This window comes from Bufo bufo, chromosome 9 (genome assembly GCF_905171765.1).
Source record: "Bufo bufo chromosome 9, aBufBuf1.1, whole genome shotgun sequence".
In the NCBI taxonomy this organism is placed as follows: domain Eukaryota; kingdom Metazoa; phylum Chordata; class Amphibia; order Anura; family Bufonidae; genus Bufo; species Bufo bufo.
This window is the reverse complement of record NC_053397.1, coordinates 10,576,656-10,595,316: the sequence shown is the minus strand read 5'-3', so window position 1 is coordinate 10,595,316 and position 18,661 is coordinate 10,576,656. Positions and strand designations below refer to the sequence as shown.

At 44.8% G+C, this 18,661-nt stretch overlaps 1 protein-coding gene across 1 annotated transcript in view; it reads left to right on the top strand.

Annotated features, from left to right (window-relative positions):
• Positions 1-18,661, top strand: part of RAD18 (RAD18 E3 ubiquitin protein ligase) — a 303,633-nt gene that overhangs the window by 166,726 nt on the left and 118,246 nt on the right. Inside the window, exon 10 of the mRNA XM_040407201.1 lies at positions 7,178-7,276. Within this exon, the coding sequence (XP_040263135.1) occupies positions 7,178-7,276 (99 nt within the window). The remainder of the gene's footprint in view (positions 1-7,177; positions 7,277-18,661) is intronic.

Sequence of the window (18,661 nt, the reverse complement as noted above, 5' to 3'; positions counted from 1 at the left end):
CTGGCACATGGGGGGGGAGGGGGGTTGGCACCTGATACTGGCACATGGGGGGGGTGGCGGGAGATGGCACTATGATACTGGGACATGGGGGGGAAGAGAGAGGCACTTGATACTGGCACATGGGTGGGGTTTGGCACTATGATACTGGCACATGGGGGGGTTTGCCACTATGATACTGGCACATGGGGGTGGGAAGGAGAGAGGCACTTGATACTGGCATATTGGGGGGTAGAGATGGCACTATGATACTGGCACATGGGGGGAAGGAGAGAGGCACTTGATACTTGCACATGGGGGGGGAGGAGAGAGGCACTTGATACTGGCACATTGGGGGGTAGAGATGGCACTATGATACTGGCACATGGGGGGGGAAGGAGAGAGGCACTTGATACTGGCACTTTTGGGGGGGGAGATGGCATGGCACTATGATACTGGCACGGGGGGGGGGAGGAGAGAGGCACTTGATACTGGCACTTTTTTTGGGGGGGGGGAGGCACTTGATACTGGCACTTTTTGGGGGGGAGATGGCATGGCACTATGATACTGGCACATGGGGGGGAAGAGGCACTTGATACTGGCACTTTTGGGGGGGGGGGAGGAGAGGCACTTGATACTGGCACTTTTTTGTGGGGGAGGAGAGAGGCACTTGATACTGGCACTTTTGGGGGGGAGATGGCATGGCACTGATACTGGCACATGGGGGGGGGAGAGGCACTTGATACTGGCACTTTGGGGGGGGGAGGAGAGAGGCACTTGATACTGGCACTTTTTTTTTTGGGGGGGTGGGGGGGAAGATGGCACTATGATACTGGGACATGGGGGTGGAGGAGAGAGGCACTTGATACTGGCATGTGGGGGGGGGGTTGGCACTTGATACTGGCACATGGGTGGGTTTGGCACTATGATACTGGCACATGGGGGGAGAGAGGCACTATGATACTGGCACATGGGGGGGGAGAGAGGCTCTATGATACTGGGACATGGGGGGGGGGGGGAGAGAGGCTCTATGATACTGGGACATGGGGGGGGGGGGGAAGAGAGGCACTATGATACTGGGACATGGGGGGGGGGGGGGAGAGAGGCACTTGATACTGCTACACTGTGCCCCACAATGTACAGTATACCGCTACACTGTGTAGTCTGTGCTATAAGCACCATTGTTTTGTGGCAGCGGACAGAAAATAATCTGGAAGTGCCCCTCCTGAGACCATGCCCTGACTGCTAGGGGGGGTCTGCTGAGCTAACGGATGCCCCCTATGGCAGTAGCACCACCATAGCCCCTATATATGGCTAAAAAATTATTGCTTCGGAGGGGGGGGGAGGGGGGCGACACCATTTTCTACCGCATCGGGTGACACCAGCCCTAGCATCGCCACTGCCTTATAAGAGATGATGTATCAAAGATACGGGACAAAGTTACAACTATAGAAAAATCTGTGGGGTCTTGTAAATTGAAGCTGAAATATATCTAAAACTGAAATCTCCACTCTGAGAAAGGATGTTATCATCATGTAGGAAGGCGCAAGGGTCCGTCGTTGACGGACGGCATGTGTCACCGAGGTTCCTGGCCTCGGTGAGGTAAGAGCCGGTAATTTCAGGTGTCAGCGGCAGCTAGTGCTGATTGACACTTTTGCTATTGTAGTATAGCTGATTCAGGACGGCTCTTACTGGGAGTAGTCAAAAGTGCTGGGTGGGTGACTACGCCCCATGTTCCAGGCCGGGTCTTGACTAGCCTATATCACACCCAGCCTGCAGTGTCAGCAGGCTGTGGATTACTCCTCTCTGACAGTGGAGCGCTGTCAGTCTCTGTGTTTGGGATCTGAGTCTTTATGCCGTGCTGGAGGGATGAGAGCCGCACGCTGGGAAACAGGCCTCCTAAAGCCTGCTGTGGACCGCTGGAGATAAAACTGCCCACAAGGGGATTTTTTGTTCTGTGGACCTTCCATTGTGTGAACCAAGACTGAAAACTGTCGTTTTCTTTTGGCCTTATTTGTGAATAAACACTGAAGTTTTTGCTTTACAAACAGTTTTTTTCCCTCTGTACTGCGTCCGCTTCCCCTGCCTACCAGAGCCAATCCCCACAATCGTTAAAAAAAAAAAAAAAAGTGGTGGATTTGGAGGACAGGTCGAGGCGATGTAATGTGAGAATCCTAGGCCTACCTAAAGGTACAGAAGAAAAAAGTCCTGCGGCAATGATACAGACTTTAATTCTGGAAAAATTTGGAAAGGAACATTTTTCGCCATTGTTTTTGGTGGAAAGAGCACATCAGGTTCCAGGCGGTAAACCAATCCCTGGAAGGAAGCCACGGGCACTACTGGTGAAGATCCTTGTCTCACGAGACAGGGATAGGGCCAGGGAGTGCCCTCCTATCTTGTTCAATGGGAGTGAATTGTCCTTTTTTCACGATATTTCTAAAGAGATTCAAGAAAGTAGAGGCAGCTTCATGGCGGTTTGGTAGAGGATGGGCCCTGCAGACTTATCATTCCACTTTTACCAGTTATTCCGGATGAGCGACAGTTTTAATTCACAAGGGCATTGATTTTGTCTGCGAGGCGTCCTCTATTGACAAGCAGCGGAGATTTGTTTTCCTTTATGGAAGGCTTGTTGGAAGATTTTGTATTTTGGCCTTTATTTATATTCCTCCACCTTTCTCTCTCTATGTACTTAATTGTTTGCTAACATTTATGGATCAATGGCCTGAATGTCCCTCGCTAGTTAATGAGGATTTCAATTGTGTTATTAATCCAGAGATAGATGGGATTTCAATGAGGGGTGATGCCCATATTTCTGTTCAAGGGTCCCCCTTGACAAGATTTTAATGTATGGGGGTGTCTAGGGAAGGGGACGAGCGTTTTCTTGTATAACCAAATCGGTAAATGCCATGTCCAGGAAAGATCTGGCTCTGATAAATAAAAATCATCTTATTTGTATAAAGCGGATGAAATATAAGGCCAGGGCTCTATCGGATCATGTACCGTACTCGCTGGAGGGATCTATGACAGATAAATATAGGGCAAGACCCCCATTTAGACTAAATCCCCATTGGATAGCCATAATGCATAATCATAAAATGATGGAACAGGAGATTGTCCGTTTTTAGGATTCTAATTGTTATTCGGTAAAAATTCAATTAGTATGGGATGCATTCAAGGTCTTTATGAGGGGGTTATTTATTAGCAACATTTCTAACTTAAGAAAAGGGTACGGTATTAAAAGAAGTAGCGGCAGTGGCCATGAAGGAATTTTGTAGGAATAAAACAGAGGAAAATAGGAAAAGCATGCAGAATGCAAGCCAGGAATATTCTGATTTCTTATTGGACAAGGCCCAGCAGAGGCTTTTTTTTTTAAGGGACAAAAATATTTTGCTAAATCGGGCCGTCCGGGGAAATTGTTGGCTCGGGTGATTTCAAATCGGGATCCAAAAAAAGAGATAGTAAATATTCGTTAACCTGTAGTTAGAATTATTGAAGATCAAGAAAGCATAAAAATAATTTTTGCTGAGCACTTTGCGGATTTACCGTACATAAATCAAATACTAATATTCCAGATGAAGTGATGGATTCATATTTGTAGCCCATCTCTCTTCCAGTCCTTACTGACACTCAAAGAATTTCTAGATGTTGATCTTTCCCTACAGGAGCTAGAGGCTGCACTAAAGGCCTCCCCTTGTTCAGATGGATTCCCATACGAATTTTACTGTAAATATAGGGAGGTTATTCTCCCATGTTTATTGAGGGTATTTACTGAATCATTGGAGGATGGTAACCTTCCGGAATCAACGACAGAAGCTGTGATAACACTAATTCTAAAGAAGGACAAGGATCCTCTAGATATGGGACCCTGTAGGCCGATATCTTTTGTTGAATACAGATGTGAAGCTTCTCTCAAGGGTTTTGGCTACAAGGCTTGCTAAGGTTATTACATCGATTTATACATCCAGATCAGAATGGCTTCATTCCGAATATGGCTACTTTAACACTGGCGTTTCTGGGTCCGCTTGTGAGATCCGTTTCAGGGATCTCACAAGCGGTCCAAAATGGATCAGTTCAGCCCCAATGCATTCCGAATGGATAAGGATCAGTTTGTTTCCGTTCCGCCTCCATTCTGCTCTGGAGGCGGACACCAAAACGCTGCTTGCGGAGCCAAACGGATCCGTCCTGACTTACAATGTAAGTCAATGGGGAGGGATCCGTTTCCACTGACAATATGGTGCAATTGAAAACGGATCCGTCTCTCATTGACTTTCAGTGTAAGTCAGGACAGATCCGTTTTGACTTACTTTTTTTTTTTTAAAGAATAATGCAAACGGATCCGTTCTGAACGGATACAAGCGTTTGCATTATCGATGGCGGATCCGTCTGTGCAGATACAAGACGGATCCGCACCGAACGCAGGTGTGAAAGTAGTCTAAAAGTACTTATTATAATCTGCATCGCCTGTTTGCGAATATACAATCCTCCGGTGTGTGTGGGGGCGTCTGTCGCTCCATCCTGTCTCTTGATGCCTCTAAGGCTACTTTCACACTAGCGTTCGGGGCTCCGCTTGTGAGCTCCGTTTGAAGGCTCTCACAAGCGGCCCGAACGGATCCGTCCAGCCCTAATGCATTCTGAGTGGATGCGGATCCGCTCAGAATGCATCAGTCTGGCACCGTTTGTCCTCCGCTCCGCTCAGCAGGCGGACACCTGAACGTAGCTTGCAGCGTTCGGGTGTCCGCCTCGCCGTGCGGAGGCAAACGGATCCGTCCAGACTTACAATGTAAGTCAATGGGGACGGATCCGTTTGAAGATGACACAGTATGGCTCAATTTTCAAACGGATCCGTCCCCCATTGACTTTCAATGTAAAGTCAAAACGGATCCGTTTGCATTATCATGAAAAAAAATAAAAACTTTTTTTTTTTTTTTTTTGTTCATGGTAATGCAAACGGATCCGTTCTGAACGGATCTAAGCGTTTGCATTATAGGTGCGGAACCGTCTGTGCAGATACCAGACGGATCCGCACCTAACGCAGGTGTGAAAGTAGCCTAAGGCCTTTGATAGGGTTAAAAAAAAATAATAATAATAAGAGTTCTTCTTGGGGAAATTTGGACATTTTAAGCAATTATTTTTAAATAAATGAAAAATTATGCATGCGTTTGTATATTTTACACACAGATTCCCCCCATTATACTAATTATAGCTAAAATGAATACCTATATTTTTAAATTTTTTATGAAAGGGAAAAACAAGTGTGTACGTTGGTATATTGTTGAAACTAATACATTTATTTTATGAAAGAAAATAAGGGGAAAATGTGTGTGTACATAGTCTACTATACTATTGCTAGAACTAGTAACTGTAGCTATAAATTATTTTTTCTTTATTAAATTTTTAGTTTTATTTTTTACTTTTTATTTATATTTAAAGAGGACCTTTCACCGATTCTGACATTGTGAACTAAGTATCATGACATATACAGCGGCGCCCAGGGATCTCACTGCACTTACTATTATCCCTGGGCGCCGCTCCGTTCTCCCGTTATGTCCCCCGGTATGTTCGGGGAAATGGTTATAGTAGGCGGAGTCTGCCCTTGTTCTGCTGGGTGTCTCCTTCTCCTAGGCTGTAGCGCTGGCCAATCGCATCACAGAGCTCACAGCCTGGGAGAAAAAAACTCCCAGGCTATTAGCTCTGCGCTGCGATTGGCCAGCGCTACAGCCTAGGAGAAGGAAACGCCCAGCAGAACAAGGGCAGACTCCGCCTACTATAACCAAGTCCCCTAAGTCTCCGCCTACTATAACCAAGTCCCCGAACATACCGGAGGACATAACGGGAGAACGGAGCGGCGCCCAGGGATAATAGTAAGTGCAGTGAGATACCTGGGCGCCGCTGTATATGTCATGATACTTGGTTCACAATGTCAGGATCGGTGAAAGGTCCTCTTTAATGGGAAAACAAACTATTAGAGCAGGAAGGAGTTAATTCACAGACTCGCAGTTAATTTTTCATCCAGCAGTGAGTGCTCTCACATCACTTTACATTGTGATGGATCACTGTTAACACCCTGTTACATTAATACCACGCAGGGAGACCACTCTGGATACTTACTGTGACCGCAGCTAACGACAGCCCGGTCAACGAGATCTGCGCGCTACACTGGTTATGTAAACTTATCCCCTATCCACAGGTTAGGGATAACTATTAGATCAGCGTGGGCCCAGCTGTAGGACATGAACTGGTGCCCCACACCCCATGGAGATTCTCGAAATGAATGGAGCTGCTGGTCAGACAAGCGAGCGGCCACTCCATTCATTTTGATAAGAGTTCCGGAGATAGCCGAGCGCTGTACTCATATCTCTGGAACTGCCATAGAAATGAATGTGGCAGCACCCCGACCTGTATAATGTTGAGGGTTATTTTTACATTTTTCTTCACACGTGTGAAAAACACATGCAATCTAGATACAACCACCCGGATGGAAAAAACGCACTCACTGAACGCAATTCCAGAAAAACCATCAGTTTTCCTGTCATCAGATCCTGACACAATCCGTATCGCTCGTGCGAATGAAGCCTAAAGTTTTCCCGGCTGACAGCTTAGAACTAGTACTGAGCTCGCTTTATACACCTCTCGTAAAGAACCAGCAGAGATCTTTTTCATGTTGTCATAAATTAGCATTTTAATTAATTCAGCGTAATTTTCCTCTCATTCCCTTGCAGGTGACATGACTAAATTTTAATAATGGGTTTTGAAATGAGATTAGAGCAGATTACTCGGTATAATTACATGTTTACTCATGCTAAGTGTCTCAGCCTTTGCATAGTAAAGTTGTTTAGTCCTGACAGAACCAGTCACTTTATAATATCATTTCCCAGACCCCGAGTGAAGGCAGCAGTGTAAAGAATGGAGGAATTCCAATGATTTCATAGTTTTCTATACTAGTTTGCTGTATCTAGCATAGATAAATAAAGCCGAGAGTGTATAGAGGCCTAACCCTGAACTTGGTCATGATATCTCATATGAAAATCTCTGTTTTTTCTGCTTCATTCTAAATTTCGTACGTTCTTTAAACAATGTTACATTTAGAGGGTGTGAATACTTTAATTAAATACATAGAGGTTTTTTTTATTCCATCCTTTTTTTTTTTTGTTGAAATTTTTGAACCTCTTTTGGGTTTTAAATGCTTCTATGTCTCTTACAGGGAATAAGCACAAGAATGAATTCCAGCAGCTCATACAACAGGTGAAGGGTCGATGGAAGAATTCTAAGGGACTGGAGGTGAAAGAGGAGCCCAACACAGGTGGGGGCTGGGGGGGGGGTCTCAACTCTGCAGACTCCTCTATATCGTATCAGGAGAAGCTTGTTTCAAAATGTTGTGAATTTCTTTTTAATTTGCTCTTTGGGGTGTAATTTAGACCGGAGGGTACAGTATCCATCGCTGTTAGATCTTAGCCCCTTTCATGTAAGTTTTTTTTTGTCTACATTTAAAGGGGTCCTCTCACTTCAGCAACTGGCCTTTATCATGTAGAGAAAGTTAATACAAGGCACTTACTAATGTATTGGGATTCTCCAAATTGCCTCCTTTGCTGGCTGGATTCATTTTGCCATTGCATTATACACGGCTCATATCCAGGGGTTATGACTAGAGATGAGCGAATTTCATATTTTGAAATTCGTTCACGCTTCGTTTACTGGTAAAAGGTAAATTGCGTTATGGCTCCGTTACCACGGACCATAACGCAATTCTATGACAAAATGCATAACGGAATGCCTTTAGAGACATTCCGTTATTCGTTCCGTTATAATAGAAGTCTATGAGCTGCAAAACAGTTCCTGCATAAAGGAAACGGGACGGATCCATTTTGCAGCCCATAGACTTCTATTATGACGGAATGAATAACGGAATGCCTCTAAAGGCATTCTGTTATGCATTTCGTCATAGAATTGCGTTATGGTCCGTGGTAACGGACTCCATAACGCAATTTACTTTTTACCAGTAAACGAAGCGTGAACGAATTTCATAACCTGAAATTTGCTCATCTCTAGTTATGACCACCCTATAATCCAGCAGTGGTGGTCATGCTTACACACTATAGGAAAAAGCATGTGATGGGAAAATTAATCAAGCCAGAAAAGGAGGCAATATGGAGAATCACAGTACATTAGTAAGTGCCTTGTATTAACGTTCTCTACGCAATAAATACGATTTGCTGAAGTGAGACAACCCCTTTAATGTTTACTCCGGGAACACTCCCCACGGGCCTGTTTGTAGGGGTCCAGTAGTTAGACAGGCCAAGAGTGTTGTCCTGGCCTCCATCCTTCTGGTTTATGTGAGTGTATCCCAAAATAAGGCATAAAATAGCATAGTGGACTATGCTATTTAGTCATGTGGCGTCCAGTTGAAGAAAAAAATAATAATTTTGCACCATGCTGTATTTTCTTATAGTGGTTGTCTTTGGGTGTCAGATGCCATTATAAGGCATGTATGTGCTAGAGACAACTTTGAATACGTCTTGAGCTATTTACTATGTTTTTAATGAAAGAGGGTATGCAAAGAATCTGCCTCTACTGCCACCAGATTTAAGGTAGCTATCCTATAAGTCAATGTTCGGCCTTCTAAAAGGCATGAGACATGTTTTTTTTATTGAAAGTGCCTTTATTACAATCAAATTGTCAAACATACATAGTACTGCGACGCAGCGCAGGCCACGAGGCAGCACTTAAATACTTACAATCGTCTTTCCTAGCATGGTATTGTTATGTAAAGCACAGGCTAACCTATACTATACATCACAATGCATGCTACACTAGCATTCCGATTCAATCACGAATGAACACAAACCTTCCAACAAAGCATTTAGACAGTGATGACGGGTGAGAGGCTGTTCCTGGGCACATAGTCTGAGTTCATGTTCCAGGGCATCCAACAGGCCCTGCGCAAAGGGGCACTCCCAAAACAGGTGATAAGATGTTTCCTGTGTGAAAAGGCACCTGGGGCAGTACCCGGTTTTGCACAGGTTGCGGGCGTGCATGAATGACCGGATGGGTAAGCCTTCCTGGATGGCCATCCATGACAAGTCCTTGTGCCGGTTGGTTAACCTGTCAAAAGACACATTAGTCGATGCTGTCTCTGCGGTGTCATCAGGGAGCCCTGGAATTGACTCCACCAAGTCCTTTGCTCTGATTAGCTTGTGGATCGTCTTGGGTTTCCACAAGTCATGCTTGAGGCCCCCCAGTTGATGTTCCCTCGACATCTCCGTGATACCAGGGAGCGTGCCAGTTATAAGGACTGGAGCTGTCCTGCTTGTCCCAGCCTAGACCCCTCCAGAGGGGCAGGAGGAAGAAGCGAGGCATGGCCTTGTCCGCAGAGCCGTTTGCAGTTCTCAGAGTCCGGCGAACACTGTCACAAACCAAGGCGATCTGCAGTAAGGTGGGCAGGTCTGGAATGCCCTTCCCGCCCTTGCGGGGCTTTGTACATGATGGCTCGCTTCACTCTGTCCATTTTGGATCCCCAAACAAAGCGAAACACTGTCCTGGTGATGGCCCAGAAACAGTGGCAAGAGGGGGCCATGCCTGTGCGGTGTACTGGGGCAGGTGCTGGAGGCCATCTTCAGAGGTCAAGTCCTTGTTTAACTTGACGATCACTGACCACTTCCCGATCCAGAAGCAGAGTCCGTTTAGGATGTGGGTGGGTTCCCTCACCACTGTGCAGAACCGCTTCAGGAAAGTGGTGATGTCTTTGCCGGGGGAAGGGGTGCGGGTTCCTCAAAGACACCGTGAGCCTTCTCTCCTCCCTCTGAATGGGGCAGTTCCCAACAAAGCGAGAAAATGGGGAATCCGGTGTCGCTGATTTCACAGTTTCTCAGTATCTTCTACAGATGTTTATTGACGCGAAGGTCACGTAGAAGATTCCGGTCACGAATGCTTGAACGCTGAGGGTCTCCGGCTTTGAAAACCCCTGGTCCACCAACATCTTCTTGCAGAAGATCTCCTCGGTCATATCTGGGACCTTGCCATTCACCTCTTTCAGTTTCAGGGCGATGGTCTGCTGCATCCAGGGAAGGAGCGGCCTGGCCGGGCTTTCCGCCTACCTTCTGCTGGGCAGAATTGGTGGGGTCAGCACCAGAAGGTCCAGGAGGATTGGTGGCTTGGTGCTTCTTGGTTTATTCTGCAGCGTCCTTGGTGGTCTTGGAGGGGTTGGAGGTCGAAGCCATGGCTTCTCCCTTCTTGCCTTCCTCTCCCTGGAGAAGCTTTGCAAAGTGTCCCTTTTGCCACTGGGGGCGGGGCCATGCAGATCTTCTCCTTGCTGAGCGGAGCTTTTCTGGGAAGGTCTTCGCCGGGCGTCTTTTCCTCGCCGGGGTTCCCCGAAATTGAAGATCCTCGTCGTCTGGGTTCCTCGTCGAGTCTTCGCAAAGATCTTCTCCTTGATCGCAGTTGGAGAAAAATCTTCCAAATATAGTCATCTTCGGCTGTCGAGATCCAAGTAATCTCTGTCTAACGTCGTACACCAAGTCCTAACAGTGATTTCAGTGACTTAGGGTACTTCCGCACCTATAAATGCCACCAATGCTTTTAATACTGGGGAGGGAGGGGGGTCATCTGAGGGGTTAATTGTGCGGATCACAGCCCCCTGTAAGAGATCGGGTGCTGCCAGGCAGCAGGGGGCAGTCATGTACACAGTTCTTAGTATATTCTAACTTGAAGCGTCCATATCACTATGGGAACGCCTCTGTGTTAGAATATACTGTCGGATCTGAGTTTTCACGATCTAACTCAAATCCGATGGTATATTCTAACATGGAGGCGTTCCCATGGTGATGGGGACACTTCAAGTTAAAATATACCATCGGATTGGAGAAAACTCCGATCCGATGGTATATTAATAGGGACTCCTGACTTTACATTGAAAGTCAATGGGGGACGGATCCGTTTACAATTGCACCAATATTGTGTCATTGTAAACGGATCCATCCCCATTGACTTCCATTGTAATCCGTTCGGCTCCACACCGCCAGGCGGACACCAAAACGCTGCAAGCAGCGTTTTGGTGTCCGCCTCCAGAGCAGAATGGAGGCGGAACGGAGCCAAACTGATGCATTCTGAACGGATCCGCATCCATTCAGAATGCATTGGGGCTTAACTGAGCCTTGAAACGGATCTCACAGGCGGACCCTGAAACGCCAGTGTGAAAGTAGCCTTAAGCTGTCATTTTGGTCTTGTATGAAAGCCTGTCAGAATGTCAGCTTTCAAACAAGACCAGATGCATGTTTCTAGCTGCTACCATTCAGGAGATAGTAGCTAAAGCAGCCCTCCCCCCTCCAGTTGGCTGCTTTTCTCACTGCCGGAGCTGGACTCGGGCAAAACAGGTGGTTTAAGCCTCCTTACGACATTTAAGGCGCTGTCCATAAGATGATATTGTATTCCCCATATCTTTTTATGACACATCCATTAAATGGATGCTCTTATCGACACGGGTGGTGCCATTATTAGACATCTATCACAGCCTTTATTTAACATATACGTCAGGATCGGTTCCCGCCATGTTTCCTAAACAACGGAAAATCCAGTTCTGAATGGGCGTTTAATGACCTCCCTGCACATGGTTTATAATATAAGAAAACTGTCCTGATTGATGTTTTCCTTTGGGACTGTAATTTCTTTTTCGTCATTGATGCTGTACTACCTCTGGCTAGGCGGCATCTTTCTGCAGCCTCCTCTACGTCTCTCTCTTTAACTGGAAGCCAATATAAGCCACTCCCTTTCACCAAGCTCCACCCCTCATCCTGTATAACATCCCGCCTCCCTGGCGCCCCTGTCCCTGTATTTGTCCAGTACACTTAAACTTAGCAGAAACTCACAAGACCTAAGCTCGTTTTTTGTGTGTGTTCCCCTTTAAGTTGCCAGTACTCTTGGCAGCCGGTGTATAGATATAGATTATCACTAATATATATAGGCCAGGGTTATATAGTGCCTGTGCTCACGCAGAATAGTTTCACAGCCGGAGCCGGACATAAAAATTCTCCTCACATATCAGCGTGGCCATAAAAGTCGCCGCCTGCTGCAAATCTCTATTTCCAGAAATGTGGTTATACGTTACTGAGTGGAGCGTCCCGCTGCGTCCGTCGCTCGGATTATAAAGCCTATATTTCAGAGCGACGCAAACCATTGTTCTCTTATCACAAAAAATGTCTTGCACAAACTTTTTATATTTTTATCCTATAAAGTTATACGAGGGTTTGATGGCATGGCGGCGCCATCCTCGGCAGAACCCGACGCTCTCATTGTGACAGCGATGCCTCATTCAGCAATTGTGACGTCCATATTCCTCTTATCTCTTATTAACCATGGCTGACAGTACAAAGGAGGCGTTCCACCGGGGGGCATTCACCAGGGACGGTTTGCTTTGAGCGTCACATTACATCTTCATTTGCTGGAGGCAGATACGTGTATTTTAACTCCTTCAGTTATTTCCTTGTAATCTCACCCCCAGTAATCCAGACGTTCTGATGATCCAGCAGAGGAGTGCAGGTTATAGTTTTCTTTCTTTCTTGTGGCCCATATGCAGAACCGTTCGCTTCAATGGAAATGACTCTGTGCGTTCCGTTTCCGTATGTCTGTTCTGCAAGAAAATAGAACATGTCCTCTTATTATTCGCATTAAGGACAATGATACGACTGTCCTATTGAGGTCAGCCATTCCATTCGACAAAATTCGTAATTCACATATATTTTTTGCGGATCCTTGTTTTGTGGACCGCAGAATACATGCAGTCATAGTGATGAGCCCTAATAGTCATGTTTCATCCAGTATACCATGACCATTTAGTAATTCAGTGCATTTGATTAACATTTACCGTTTTCTGCAGCCCCATTGCACGTGCGCAGCCAAACCCAATTTTTTGCAGCGATTGATGCTTTACCTATAGTTTCTGATGGACAGGCCATATAATTACAGCAAAACCCATGGCAAGCGAAATGCTGAAATACCAGGAATCGCAAAAATGCAAAGACTCTGTCATCATATGATAGGAATCCACTAATCAAGCAGGGCAGGTGCAGGTGATGAGCGATCCCTGGTGCCGCCTGCAGATCTGTCAGCAGAATGTGTGCAGCCTGTATTCTGCCAGAGCCGATTGTGGATGTGGTGACATGAGCTGGATTTTCTCTCTTGTGTTTTGTCCTAAACATTGCATTGTCCAGGATTACAGTATTGATGGCCCATCCTTAATCAGTGGCTGAGTTTTGGATCGTCTCACAAATTAACTTCTGCTTTTGCTGGGTATAGTGTGTGGGTCCATTCCAGCCTCCCCCAGTGCTGGGGTCTGCTTATATTGACTTCTAGCTGCCCCCAGTGTGTCGCCCCTGCATACAGCAGTTCTCCTAAAGCCTAGGGGGATGTCCAAATACAGGCAGTCTGCCAGTACTATACTGGTCTAGACTTCCGTTTCCATCACTAGTGAGTCCTGTCCCCAGCACACGTGGTGAGTAAGAGACAGTTTATGATGAAATGGATGATTTTCATTGGCTTTCTTTAATAAAATCCCATCCCCTGCGGTATGCATAATGTCCCCCATAGTGGCCTTTTAGCATTAATAATGTCCCACATAGTGGCCCCCAGCATTAATAATGTTCCCCATAATGGTCTTCAGCAGTAATAATGTTCCCCGTAGTGGTCCTCAGCAGTAATAATGTTCCCCATAGTGGTCCTCAGCATTAATAATGTTCCCCATAGTGGTCTTCAGCAGTAATAATGTTCCCCGTAGTGGTCCTCAGCAGTAATAATGTTCCCCGTAGTGGTCCTCAGCAGTAATAATGTTCCCTGTAGTGGTCCTCAGCAGTAATAATGTTCCCCATAGTGGCCCCCAGCATTAATAATGTTCCCCATAGTGGTCCCCAGCATTAATAATGTTCCCCATAGTGGTCTTCAGCAGTAATAATGTTCCCCATAGTGGTCTTCAGCAGTAATAATGTTCCCCATAGTGGTCCCCAGCAGTAATAAGGTCCCCTATAGTGCTCCTCAGCAGTAATAATGTTCCCCATAGTGGTCTTCAGCAGTAATAATGTTCCCCATAGTGGTCTTCAGCAGTAATAATGTTCCCCATAGTGGCCCCCATCAGTATTAATGTTCCCCATAGTGGTCCTCAGCAGTAATAATGTTCCCCATAGTGGTCCTCAGCAGTAATAATGTTCCCCATAGTGGTCCTCAGCAGTAATAATGTTCCCCATAGTGGTCCTCAGCAGTAATAATGTTCCCCATAGTGGTCCTCAGCAGTAATAATATTCCCCATAGTGGTCTTCAGCAGTAATAATGTTCCCTGTAGTGGTCCTCAGCAGTAATAATGTTCCCCATAGTGGTCCTCAGCAGTAATAATGTTCCCCATAGTGGTCCTCAGCAGTAATAATGTTCCCCATAGTGGTCCCCAGCATTAATAATGTTCCCCATAGTGGTCTTCAGCAGTAATAATGTTCCCCATAGTGGTCTTCAGCAGTAATAATGTTCCCCATAGTGGTCCCCAGCAGTAATAAGGTCCCCTATAGTGCTCCTCAGCAGTAATAATGTTCCCCATAGTGGTCTTCAGCAGTAATAATGTTCCCCATAGTGGTCTTCAGCAGTAATAATGTTCCCCATAGTGGCCCCCATCAGTATTAATGTTCCCCATAGTGGTCCTCAGCAGTAATAATGTTCCCCATAGTGGTCCTCAGCAGTAATAATGTTCCCCATAGTGGTCCTCAGCTGTAAGGCTCCATGGGTCCGCTTCTGTTCCGCAATTTTGCAGAACAGGTGCGGACCCATTCATTTTCAATGGGGCCGGAATGTGCTATCCGGATCTGCACTTCCGGATCCACAACATGTCCTATTCTTGTCCGACAAGAAAAGGCATTTTCTATGAGAGTGCCGGCGATGTGCAGATCCGCAAAACACATACGGACGTGTGAATGGACCCTAATAATGTTCTTTTTTTTTTTTAAGCCGGAATTTTTTTTTTACTCACTTTATCCGTTTGCACGTGCAGGGGCAATCGCTTTTCTCTTGATGCAGAAGGACCTGCCAAAGGACTTGTGCTCAAACGCAGTGACGACACCATGCACTTCCAGCGATCATGCTGGGAGAGCGTGGTGACATCTTCACACTTGAGCGTAGGTCTTCCAGCATCAAGACAGGAGTGACTGCCTCTGCGTGTGTAAGTGGATGAGATGAGTAATTTATTATTTTAACCCCTCAAAGGCCCTTTTGCAGTAGTGCACCCATTTTTAACGTCCGTGAGACGGATGCACCTCTAACCATATAAACAAGCTAGAACCAACTCCTGCAGAGGCTCACAAGCACTTCATAAATTAATTTTATTACGACTGGAGTAAGAAATGCACTTACTATGTACTGGAGGGAAGATGTGGCGGTCATACACAGTAGAGGGAGCATTCTGCAGTGTTCAGGCTCTGAGCCCTGGATGGGGAAGGGGCCTCTGCACTGAGCTCAGGGGCCAGCCAGTGAAGAAAAGAGAAAAAAAAACGCACTTTCTTCTGTGTTTGCTGCTAAGGATGGCACTCGCCAAGTAACCATGAGCGAACAGCACAATTGCTGGAAGTGAGACTCCTAGTGGCAGAGACTTCAGAAGTGTTTTTAGGGTGGATAACATGAACATTTTTAATCAACGTGATTTTCAGATTAGTTCTTGTTCACAGTCCTAAACTGACCTTTATGAAGAGGTTGTTTGAAAGGTTAGTGCTCCTTTAACCCCTTAAGGACACAGCCTTTTTACACCTTAGGACCAGGCCATTTTTTGAAAATCTGACCAGAGTCCCTTTAAGTGCTGATAACTTTAAAACACTTTGACTTATCCAGGCCGTTCTGAGATTGTTTTTTCGTCACATATTGTACTTCATGACACTGGTAAAATGGAGTCAAAAAAATAATTTTTTTTTGCACCAAAAAATACCTAATTTAACAAAAATTTGGAAAAATTTGCAAATTTCAAAGTTTCAGTTTCTCTACTTCTGTAATACATATTAATACCCCCAAAAATTGTGATGACTTTACATTCCCCATATGTCTACTTCATGTTTGAATTGTTTCGGGAATGATATTTTATTTTTTGGGGATGTTATAAGGCTTAGAAGTTTAGAAGCAAATCTTGAAATTTTTCAGAAATTTACAAAAACTCAATTTTTAGGGACCAGTTCAGGTCTGAAGTCACTTTGCGAGGCTTACATTATAGAAACCACCCAAAAATGACCCCATCTAAGAAACTACACCCCTCAAGGTATTCAAAACTGATTTTGCATACGTTGTTAACCCTTTAGGTGTTGCACAAGAGTTATTGGCAAATGGGGAGGAAATTTGAGAATTTCATTTTTTTGTCTAATTTTTCATTTTAACCCATTTTTTCCACTAACAAACCAAGGGTTAACAGCCAAACAAGACTGTATCTTTATTGCCCTGACTCTGCCGTTTACAGAAACACCCAATATGTGGCCGTAAACTACTGTACGGCCACACAGCGGGGCGTAGAGTGAAAGGTGCGCCGTATGGTTTTTGGAAGGCTGATTTTTATGGACTGGTTTATTTACACCATGTCCTATTTGAAGCCCCCTGATGCACCCCTAGAGGAGAAACTCCCTAAAAGTGACCCCATCTAAGAAACTACACCCCTCAAGGTATTCAAAACTGATTTTACATACGTCGTTAACCCTTTAGGTGTTGCACAAGAGTTATTGGCATATGGCGATGAAATTTGAGAATTTCATTTTTTTGCCTAATTTTCCATTTTAACCCATTTTTTCCACTAACAAGGCAAGGGTTAACAGCCAAACAAGACTGTATCTTTATTGCCCTGACTCTGCTGTTTACAGAAACACCCCATATGTGGCCGTAAACTACTGTACGGCCACACAGCGGGGCGTAGAGTGAAAGGTGCGCCGTTTGGTTTTTGGAGGGCTGATTTTGCTGGACTGTTTTTTTGGCACCATGTCCCATTTGAAGCCCCCCTGATGCACCCCTAGATTATAAACTCCATAAAAGTGACCCCATCTAAGAAACTACACCCCTCAAGGTATTCAAAACTGATTTTACAAACTTTGTTAACCCTTTAGGTGTTGCACAAGATTTAATGGAAAATAGAGATACAATTTCAAAATTTCACTTTTTTGGCAGATTTTCCATTTTAATATTTTTTTTCCAGTTACAAAGCAAGGGTTAACAGCCAAACAAAACTCAATATTTATGGCCCTTATTCTGTAGTTTACAGAAACACCCCATATGTGGTTGTAAACTGCTGTACGGGCACACGGCAGGGCGCAGAAGGAAAGGAACACCATATGGTTTTTGGAAGGCAGGTTTTGCTGGACTGTTTTTTTTGACACCATGTCCCATTTGAAGCCCCCCTGATGCACCCCTAGAGTAGAAACTCCAAAAAAGTGACCCCATTTTAGAAACTACGGGATAGGGTGGCAGTATTGTTGGTACTAGTTTAGGGTACATATGATTTTTGGTTGCTCTATATTACACTTTTTGTGCGGCAAGATAACAAGAAATCGCTTTTTTGGCACCGTTTTTTTTTTTTTGTTATTTACAACATTCATCTGACAGGTTAGATCATGTGGTAATTTTATAGAGCAGGTTGTCACGGACGCGGCGATACCTAATATGTATACAATTTTTTTTATTTATGTAAGTTTTACACAATGATTTCATTTTTAAAACCCAAAAAATGTTTTAGTGTCTCCATAGTCTAAGAGCCATAGTTTTTTCAGTTTTTGGGCGATTATCTTAAGTAGGGTCTCATTTTTTGCGGGATGAGATGATGGTTTGATTGGCATCTATTTTGGGGTGCATATGACTTTTTTATTGCTTGCTATTACACTTTTTGTGACGTAAGATGACAAAAAATGGCTTTCTTTACACCGTTTTTATTTTTTTTTTTTTACGGTGGTCATCTGAGGGGTTAGATCATGTGATATTTTTATAGAGCCGGGGGATACGGACGCGGCGATACCTAATATGTATACTTTTTTTTTATTTATGTAAGTTTTACACAATGATTTCATTTTTGAAACAAAAAAAATCATGTTTTAGTGTCTCTATAGTCTAAGAGCCATAGTTTTTTCAGTTTTTGGGCGATTATCTTGGGTAGGGTATGATTTTTGCGGGATGAGATGACGGTTTGATTGTTACAATTTTGGCGTACATGCGACTTTTTTGATCACTTTTATTACCTTTTTTGGGAAGTAAGGTGGGCAAAATTTCAATTTCATCATAGTTTTTTATTTTTTATTTTTATGGTGTTCACCGTTCGGGTAAAGTAACATGACCGTAAATGTGTTTTTTGATTTTTACTTTTTTTTCACTTTTATTCACTTTTTTTTTACCCAGACCCACTTGTTTCTTGAAGATCCAGTGGATCTGATGTCTGTATAATACAGTACAGAACAATATATATTGTACTGGACTGTATTTTACTTACACTGAACAGATCTATGCCTTTCAGCACAGATCTGTTCAGCACCATGGACAGCAGGACGCCTGAGAGGCGTCCTGTTGCCATGGGAACCTTCCCCGTCTGCTCAGAACTTCGCAGACGGGGAAGGGTAAGGAGGGGATCTCTCGGGGGCTGTCTGGGGGCTCTCTCCATCGGGGGGCTGCAAAGGCACAGCAGCCCCCCGATGGGAGAGGGAGGGAGCTCCCTGCG